The sequence below is a fragment of the Numida meleagris genome, chromosome 1 (genome assembly GCF_002078875.1).
Source record: "Numida meleagris isolate 19003 breed g44 Domestic line chromosome 1, NumMel1.0, whole genome shotgun sequence".
Taxonomy (NCBI): Eukaryota; Metazoa; Chordata; class Aves; order Galliformes; family Numididae; genus Numida; species Numida meleagris.
In genome coordinates, this window is record NC_034409.1 from 105,598,781 (window position 1) to 105,609,159 (window position 10,379).

General features: G+C 38.4%; 1 protein-coding gene across 5 annotated transcripts in view; it reads right to left on the reverse strand.

The window, feature by feature from the left end:
• ERG (ERG, ETS transcription factor) overlaps positions 1–10,379 on the reverse strand; it is a 109,075-nt gene continuing 98,696 nt past the window's right edge. For all 5 annotated transcript variants that reach the window (XM_021405619.1, XM_021405609.1, XM_021405614.1 and 2 more), the window contains 4 exons: positions 7,475–7,540; positions 7,059–7,115; positions 5,248–5,295; positions 1–2,474 (listed from right to left, as the gene is read on the reverse strand). In XM_021405619.1, the coding sequence (XP_021261294.1) occupies positions 1,954–2,474; positions 5,248–5,295; positions 7,059–7,115; positions 7,475–7,540 (692 nt within the window). In that variant the 3' untranslated portion in view covers positions 1–1,953. The remainder of the gene's footprint in view (positions 2,475–5,247; positions 5,296–7,058; positions 7,116–7,474; positions 7,541–10,379) is intronic.

Consider the following 10,379-nt stretch of genomic DNA (forward strand, 5'->3'; position numbering starts at 1 on the left):
TTATTCATTATTCACTTTATTTACTAATAATAATACAGTATGTATTAATAGGAAGGGGGCATAGTAATTCAACATATGCGTCAGTATGAAGATACATCTCAGGCTGAGATTAAACTGCATAATCTGGCAGCAATGTAAAATAATTTCTGGGAGACAGGATTCTTCCTTAGAGGCCTCCTTTAGACTTCATTTTCAATCGTGGCCATGAAGATGTCAAAGAATTGGGCATGGTTGCAATCTCTGGGCAAAAGAAGCTTGGGACAGGAATGGCAAGGCACTACTACAAAGGGCTGCAAACATTTTTGCAGAATTTTCTGGAAAAGGAGATACATAGCATCTGTCCACATTTAATTTATGCTAAGCATTGCTATTTGTTCCTACATTTAACAGATTTAATGAAACAAAATTTTAAAACAAACTACCTTTTAACTTAGTGGGAAGAAGGTCTGACAGGTGTGTCAGGCACTAAAAATGCAAATGCAAATGCAAACTACAGTGTCAATCTGAATTGCCATGCTAGGCCAAGCTTATTTTATTACATACATTCTGCATTCTAAGTACTAATATATTCATAATGTAAACATTAAGCATACAGAGTTAAAATTCAAGGCCACAATATTTTTGATTGTCCCTTTTTGTGTCTTTGGTTGGCCGAGATCAACTCGTAGTGTATAAATGCATAAGTTATATAATAATTATATAAAAAGGAAAAAATAACATTGACTTGTATACTTCATTCTGACAAACGCACAGCGTTCGCGACTCAATAAAGAAAAACTGGCGCCCGCCTAACAAAAATCCTTAGATGATTTCTGATTTTGGCAGTCAGGGGTTGTCTCTTGCTTTAGCCAATAGGAAAGAAACCCCCTTAATAATGATGAGGTTCTAACTGGTAACTTTTAAATATCAAATACAATTCCAGTTTTACTTTTTTTTAAAAAAAAGAGATGCATATTCTGATTTCTGATTTCTGATTTCTTCTGCTTTTCCCTTCTTCCATTTTCTTTAATTACTATAAAAACAAGTCTGTTCCTTCTGTAATACTGGGAATGGTATGATACTGAGCAAAATGTTTCACAAGTCCAAACAAGTATTTCTTCACAGTCCCAACACTACTAATTTTTCAGTCTCTTCAGTCTCTACTGGTAGAGTTTATTTCCTCCCATTCTCACCGCCTTTGTCCTCCTCTGTCTCCTTTCCGCTTCCTCTGTCAGGTGCAGGCCTCTGATCTACAATCATACACTTGCCATTCAGCACATTCTCATTTCCAATGTTTGGCTCAGGGTTCTTGTAATACTGTCAAGGAATCCTAAAGTTTGGGTTGTCTTCACAGTTTGAGTAGCTGATAACACTCTGATGAATGGAATGCATTTGATTTTAATCAAAACAATGCTGTTATATTCCAAATCAGCTTCCACACTAAACAAGTCTATGTTGATATGTTCTATTTTTTAAATACAGGTAGGTGTTTGTTTATTTTTTTTCCTTTTTAATCCCTTTTCTCCCTCTTTTGTAATGATTCATATATTGTATGTTAGGTCATTATAGACTTATCCTTATATTGCTGTAGTATAGTCACGGTTTTGCATTAGCAAGATATCAAACTTTACCCATAAGCTTATCAACTTTTTAAGACCACTAGCTTTCATAGGTTTTCCTTATCATTTCATGCTTTTACCTACAACAGTCTATTGTTGTTTGGTCCACAGACTCGATGCCCATATACATTACATTTTAGTATCTTAATACTTCTTGAATATCTCTTTTAAATCCCTACTACAAAGAGTCTTTTTGAAATTTACTTTTAATGTGTTTTTATCCCAGCCAAACCTTCACCTGTCTCTTTAGGCACTTTTAATTCATGTACTCTGATAGAGTTCATTGCAATTCATTGGGGACTGTATCCCAGCGAGCAGTGTTTTTGGTTTTTCTGGTGTTTCTTTCTTTCCCCACTTAGTAGTAGGTGCCAAGATGAGAAGGCATATGAGCAGCTGGCAGCCTGGTATTGGGGTAGATACCTCCAGTTGGTGAATTCCAGTATGGATTAGGGGCAGCGAAAAAGCTGGATGAGGTTACGGGCAAAGCAGGGGGATGGGGAGCTACAAAGTTCATCTTCTGGGGGTGTGCGTGATAGGAACTCATGTAGGGGAGGTCTGATGGGTATTTGTACATGGACGATTCCGGGGGGTGAGGCTGGAGGGCCTGAGCAATTCCGTGGAAATCAAATTTGTAGGCATAGCGTTTACCATGAACTTTAGTCATAATATTTTTATCATAGTAGTAGCGAAGTGCACGGCTGAGTTTGTCATAGTTCATGTTAGGTTTGCTTTTCCTCTCTCCCCAACGCCGAGCCACTTCATCAGGGTCAGTCATCTTGAACTCTCCATTGGTGCCCTCCCAGGTGATGCAGTTGGAGTTAGAGCTGTCTGAGAGAAGCTCCAGTAGGAACTGCCACAGCTGTATCTGCCCACTCCCTGTGGGGGGAAACAAAGTGAAAATGTCAGGAATAATGACTAGTAAAGTTAAGACACCAGTTATTTCAGGTTTTCACACAGAACCCTATTAGGAAATATTGCAATGTCAGTTCCTGCTTCTTACTCAAACTAGTCCCCCTTCTCCCATCCTATCTCATGAAATCCTAAAGAGCAGAGATAATGGTTATGTGTCATGTTTTCCTTCATCTGGGTGGCAGAATGCCATTGCAGGGAAATTTAATGGTTACTTAATGACATTCATTGTAGACAATTGATGGGGAAATCATACAGCACTCATTTAGGAAACTAATCTCTGAAGTTCAGGACAAACAGCTTTCACTTGCGTAATATTTTGCTTGTTCTCACAGCATTATGTTGTAACTAAATGTTCTCTGCTATGGAAAAGGCCTACACAAAATGGAGAAGTTTAGAGAAAGCTGGACACATGCCAAACCATATCACCCATTTGCAGCATTTGGGGAAATGCAGAACGGAAACTTATTAGCTTGCTGTTGCACTGCATACAACCATAGGGCAAAACATTTGCAAGAACAGTGAAAAGGTCCATAAAATACATTCTCATCATCATTGTGTGTCAAACAAGTTAGGACATAAAATGTTTTTATTTTTTATTTTTCTCCTTCCTCTGCCAATTTTGTATTTAAAGAAAAATAATCAGTCTGCTGGGAATTTTGCAGAAGAGTGTGGCCTGGTTATAGGAACAAAGTTCGACCATTTTAGGCCATTGAAAGTCAATTGTGAAGGGCCTTGCCACTGATATTCATGATAAAAGCTTAGCATTTCTTAATAAAGCAGCACTGGAATGATGCAAAACACAGCTGAAGCAGCTTGCAAGGCAATCTCTTTCACAAGCACAGTGTCAGCAGAATTTGCCAACCAGCTTGCATGTCCTAACTTCTAAGTACATATCTAACCAGGATTTGGTTGGGTTTATTTTCTTTCTTTCTTTTTTCTTTTTCTTTTTCTTTTTCCAAACCAGAAATGTGGATATAATAAACAAGCTTTTCTTTACAAAGCTTATTGTGGTAAATTATAATATCAAGATAGATTAGCATCTGAAATTCATTAGCAGTTTATACTTCAGTGCAACTGAAACTCATATTCGTTTAAATTATATGTATCCAAACTGCCCTTAATGAATTTCTTCTGTTCCATTAACATGCATTAAATAAACAAACAAACAGAAGAATCTGTGGTATGAGCAAGGCATGCAAGTTTTAATACATGAAACATAACAAGGGGATTAGCCTTTGAAAATCAATAAACAGTTCAGCACAGGACAACGCACAAATTTTTGAATAAGCAATCCAACATATGTTCTAGCATAAACACTTGCCTTCCAAATGTAATATATAGTCCTATGAAAATAAATGGTTGCTGTCAATTTCCTTTTAATGAGAGATTAATTCTACCAATTTATAAACAGAACATGTTAAAACACAGGAATGATGATGTGTAGAAATGCCACACCCAAATGCTAAAAATGTATCCCAATCCAGAGCACTTTAGTGTCTTCAAGGTTAATGAAGGCTACCAAATGCACACTTGGCAAAACTGTAAAAGCCTGAGACACACAAGTTAAAGAGAGGTAAATCCTCACATCTAATTAAGGTCAGTGTCACCTGGAAATCCACCACCTGAGGCCATTTGAAAAAAAGCCATTCTTAATATTTAGCTGCCTTCCTGTGCAATGCTAAACTATCTAGAAAGTAATCTAACCTAGAACCATGGTTGATGTCACTTGGGACAAAATGAAAGGAAATGTAGCAGTATTTCAGTAAATTCATGCTTGGAAAGGCAATAAAATTGCTGTAAGATCAAACTTTGCTCAGAGTTGAGGAAACCTATAATGTGGAACAAGTAACACTGTGCCCTTTGGGTCTTAAAGAAAGGGAAAAAGGAAGTGGCACAAATAATGTCAATTTATTGTGGCAGATAACAGTGATGTATGACCACAGTGTGTCCTGCAGACTCAGAGAAACAACAGTGAAATCTGCCCAGTTCATAATCAGTTTTATTAACTCATCAGGAAGTTCATCCATCTTCAGCTAAAATACACTACAAGGACCAGCTCACAATGCACCTAGTTACCACCTTCTTATCATGAGAGAACATTTCAGAGGTGTCTGAGCCAATTATTCTTTGCAAATAGATTCTGCTTTCCAATTTTTCCCTATATGTTTTTGCTGGCTTCTGTTATGCAACCCAAAATATTGCACAGGTCAAGGTCAGCATGTCATTGAACTGTGGATTAACAAAATCTGGGACACATATGACACAGACTGGTAAAAAACTCATGCCCTTCTCGAGGGGTACCTGAAGGACAGCATCTAAGAAAACTCCCAGTGTTTAAGCACCAGAAATGAATTCCTATTGATATAGTTAGTAAAATATAATGAGATATCTGACTGACTGAATATAACCATAATTTCTAGGATGAGATGAACAGCTCTCTATTGAGAGCTACAATAACTATATCTCCAACGAATATAATGGCAACTAAGACACCTAACTCCTATCTAGACAGTTACTCTATGACACTGGAATTTATGCGCCTTAATCTGTGAGCTCAGTCCCACTCTTAAGAAATTTAGAAACCTAATAATTCAACATGTTAAGTATCAGCTCTCACTGAGTCATACTAAGGAGCAGTAAAATTTGTCACATCACCTTCAGAGTCTGGCCTTAAAATAGGAGTGGGGACACTATTAGAGAAGAAAAATTCTCCTAAATCAGCAAAACCCCTCCTCACCTGGATTTGCAAGACGGCTGCTGGTCGGTCCAAGAATCTGATAAGGATCTACAAAATTGTAAAGAAAGATTTAAAGTCATGTAACAATGTAATATATTTTAGGTATCATTTTTTAACCTTGTAGGAGTCAGCAGTGCCACCTGCAAAGCAGATCCAACACTGAGGAAAGTGGCTCCTTTCTCTGCATCACAATATTTGCAGGTTTTCCTTTAAAATTGGGTGTGCAAGAAAACAGTTGCAAGGATACATATTTCCTTTTTATTCTCTGTATTAGTGCGCACAAGCACATGTTCTGACACACTGTAAAGCTGATCCAGAAGTATTCTGATTCCTATTTAAACAAGTCACCCTCTGGTACTATCTACCCATGTAATGTGCCAGGGCCCACAGGCCAGAGACCTAGTGCTAAGTGTGACACAGACGGGTGAAGAGATGTTCCTCCTCGAAGGACAGTGACCTGTCATTTTGTGGGGGCTACGTTTGTTTTCCCCATACCACTGCTAGTTTTTTTCTGTTCCAAAACAGACTCCAAAAAAGGGTGGAGAGGGCAGGGCTGAACCCATGTGAAGTGGCTGCATTGGCTCTTCATCACCACAGTCCAGGGAAGGATCTCTACTAAACTTGTGATTAGAGTTTTCCAAATTCCAAAACATCTCAGTGCTTTCCTCATGGGATTCCTTGTGGAAATTTAATCTGAATTCAACCTGAATTGACTGTAGGAAAGCCAAAGCAATGGTTGATAAGCACAACCTGAAGCCCCCTGCAGAACAAAAATGTCACTGGGCTCTTGTCTCCAGACAATTGCGCTCAAACATCCTCTAGTTTTACAGTCAAGAAGATAATCAGGTTACAGTCCTTACACATTTAAATAATCTGTGCAGCTCACATGCTTGCATTAGATGGTCTCAAGGACTTACATAAATCACAAATACACTTCTTGAAAGATTCTCATGGCTGGGAGGCCAGATTAGATAAAATGCTATCTGGGCTAAAAGAAGTACAGTACTTCCCAGGCAGCATGCATTTAAGTTAGCTCTAACAGAAACCAGAATCATGATTTGAAATCCATGTGATAAAAACAGACACAGAGACTTCTGAGCTAAGAATATCCTCCAAAACTTCTCTATGTCCTACTTCTACCTATTTGTTATTAGCAAAAGACATCATTGACTCAGAGTGTAGTGCTTTCTAACTCTCTGTCCAAGACGCTTTCTAGTTTCACAATATGGGATTAAGTCCTACTCCATAAATTAGCTGGTTTGAAACCACAAAACGCACCTATCTTGCTAAACAACTAGCCTACATTCTTACAAACCTCCACTTTCTCTTTACAGTTTTCCAATAGATTGATAATCCTTCTATTTTTCCTGTTTAATTTCAGGAGTTCAGGATGTAAAATTCAAATACGTTTCTGTGTGCTGCAATCAATTTTCATCTCTTTGTTTATGCACTTTTTTCAGTTGCTATTATTTCAGCTACTGTGGAGTATAAGTCTTTTGGCTTTCTTACTTTCTACCTTTGTACTTAAACTGAATATAGGTACTTTAACAGCTTTTTCACTCTGAAAGGTTGTCATTACCATTAAACATTACTAAAAGCAAATTTTAATAGCCCTGGGAGCCTCCATTTAAGATCCAGCTGTACAGCCAGCTCAGACATGTCTGGGGATTTACTCGTCACTGTCTGGAAATCTCATTAGTGCTTTGAATCAGATCTTGCAAATGGCTTCTGGTTGGTAGGTGAAAGCTGACTTGATCATGTTCAACAAACCCCATCACACCCAGGCAAAATTCAAACAAAATAACACCCACCTAACTGAGGACGCTGGTCTTCTGTTTTGGGCACTGTTGAGGATGATGGCTGAGTAGCTGAAAATGAAGAAATCCATGTAGTTATTTTTCCAGTCTGAAAGATGGTCTCTAAACCTGTGACAGACCACAGGCCTGGGACTCCCACTGCTCACAAGGCTCGGATTTAGCTTTTTAAGACTATCTGGTCATCGACCTGATGAAGCCTGTATTCAAGGAAGTTACAGCTGCCCCAGTAACTTCACCCAGCATTGCCTACATGCAACTAACGTTCTCCAGAGAAGGCACGGGTAAAAGTCCCTCAGAGCTGAAAGCTGAAGTAGCTTCTGAGGTAGCTCTGAAGTTCTCTTTAGAGATTGCTCAGGTTGCAGCAGACATTCATTGGGACCACAAATTAGAATCATGAAGGTGTTTTTTACCTTTTGACTGAGTGGGATGGGTGTGACTCGTCCATGCGGATCTCCTGGCTTGCTCATAAGGCAAATCTGAAAAGGAAGAATACCATTCTTCATGCAGATATGGCATAAAATGTTACCGGTCCATAAGGGGAAAATTTCTAGAGAACTCACTGGACTGGAAAAATTACTGAAATTGGAAGAATACTCCTTGTTAAACACTTCATTGTCTTTATCATTTCTAATAATAATAGTACCACACTGCTCTCTGTATTGCTCTATGGAGGTACCTATTTTTGTCAGATGTCTGAAGTACTCTTAAATATTTGGCACAAATACTCTATAGAGTCTGTAGTACTTGAACTACTCCCTTTGGTTACAGGTATGCTCAACTTCCGTACTTGACATGAGTGTTGCTCAGCATTATGAATCATAGTAGTCCTCAGTGTGACTGTTCTCTGAACTGGACAGTTCATTGATAATAGAATACCAAGTGGGTGCTCACGGACACAACCACGAACAAAGGGGGTAAGGTCCTAGAACAGGTGACCCATTGAAATCCCTCATGGAGAAATTACAAATTACATCAAGAGGTTGAGAGCAGTGTGGTAAGATTTCAAGTCTGACTACAAGCCAGTAACTTCATCTTATAAATATACCAGTCAGAGAAATCCTAATCTGAGTTCTCCTTGCTGAAGCAGCAGGCTGTACGGCAGTGATCTCCCCTTGAGCTGGATGCCTCTCAAGTTTACTCCTTGAGGTCAAGAGATCCTTACTCCCTTTGCTGGTTGGTGAGCAAAACTTTAAAGGTACCAGATTTATATTAAGATTTAACAACTTAACTAATCACTGAGACTCATCATCATAACAAATTATCAATCTACTTACTATAATAAACTAAATTGATGCTATATCACTAAAACTGTATGAGTGTTGGATATCTCCTGTGATACCTTCCTCAGCCGGGGACACCAAGGAATGACATACACTGTGCACTATGGACAATTTATGTTTGAGCCTTGTGGGAAAAGTCTCCCAAGAGGTCTGAGCTCAGATCAAGAATAAACTGTGTAACATTCCCTTCCAGTCTGTGTATGTAACAGTATTTTCTTCCAAGATAGACTTCATTTGATTTACTTTGCCATTCTTTACTAGTCTGTTGCTGCTATCCCTTGAGATTAATCAAAGTTTATAGGTTGAATTTGAGAGTTCCCTTTTTTGCAGGGACATGTAAGACAGCAAAGGCATAGTTTTGTCTAAAGCACTGTGACATGTTTTTTGTGTTCTTAATAGCTGTCACTGCTGTAATGCACTTTATTATCTTTTCCCTTAATGACATTCTTCATGCTTGCAAGCACTCTTATCCCCAGGTGCACCCTCTGGTCTAATTCTCATTATTCAGAATCCAGATTTTGGGGGTAACTGCTGCACCTTTCACTTCTTTCTCTTTTACTAGTTATTTCAAACTTGTAAAAATTCCTTTTCTTTCACCTTCACTTCCACATCCCAGTAGCCTCATAGAAACTCTAGAAACATAGATTATGAAAACGCTGAACATACTTCAATATTAAGTACAGATCTATATACATATTCTTATATTTCTTATGAAAAGTGAATAGGTTTTGTGTGTATGGTTTTTTTTCTTCTCCTGCTCCATCACTTTAAATATACCTTTCTGTTTCTTGGGAGAAGCTGCTAATTTTATGTATCTAAATTCTCACTTGCCTTTTTTTTTTTTTTAACATACTCATTACTTCCACTTTAGTTAAATGGTATAGTATATAAAAATGTAGAAACTTGAACATAAAAGCTTTCTTCATAAACTATACGAAGTAAAGTCAGACATTCATTTTACCCTTTGAAATCTTTTGCAGCTGCCTGTGCTTTTCTATGTCTGGCTTAAACATACTAGCTGAAATTGCTGCCAAGACCATAGACCTGTGTAGCCTGTCCAGGATCCCAGCAAGGTAGCCGTACCCTCCTCATAGAACTAAATTGGTGTAGATGATCTGATTGTTAAGAGTGCTTGTGCTTTGAATCAGATCAGACTGTAAATTAAGCCATTTGGGATGTAAAGAAACAGTCACAGACTGGCTCTGTGCACACCAGATTGTTGAGCTCTCTGCCCATTTTCAAGCACTCTAAGCGGGAGTATTGAATGGAAATAAAGTGTAATGTGAAATTCACAACCAAACTGCTCTTAATTTATTTAGTCTGTTTGGCTTAAGAAACAGACTGGCACTACCAGCCTCATCGTCTCCTGGAAGCTTACACTTCAAAAACTTCACTATTGCTGACATACATATTTTATCTTTGTATTGCATTTAAATAACTTGTTATTAAGTAACTTTTTTTATCTTTGATTTCTTGAGGAATGTTCCAGAGTTTCTTCTTTCAGAAACCTGGAGAAAATTGAATGGCACAAGCATTCCTTTCTGAGCAGAAAACTGGTGTGAAGGTGAATCTTAACATGCAGATGTCCTGGCCAGGATCAGATCAATACTTGCTATTAATGCAGTTGGAGACACCTCATGAACTGAAGACTTTCAGAAATTCGGAAGGACTCATGTCACCTTTCCAGAGTTTTCCAAGTACTATCTGTACAGAATGGGACAGCTCAGATGTGGTGCTGATTGCAGAACAGTGCTCGTCTGTCAGCCCTGAGTTTCAAACAGACCCAGGATCTTCTAAACAAGTTTAGGAGTCAACAAGTATCTTGCCCACTCTTTTCTTTCCCAGCCAAATTTCTGCCTCCACAGCAGCTAGGAGAGATACTAGCAAAATTACAAAAAACGATTGTTTTTTTCCAGTTTTCATTTCCTGGCCGAAAAGACTACAAATATGGAAAAAAAAGATCACGCAGAAGGTATGTGATCCCACAGTCTCCTCTCCTCTCCTCTCCTCTCCTCTCCTCTCCTCTCCTCTCCTC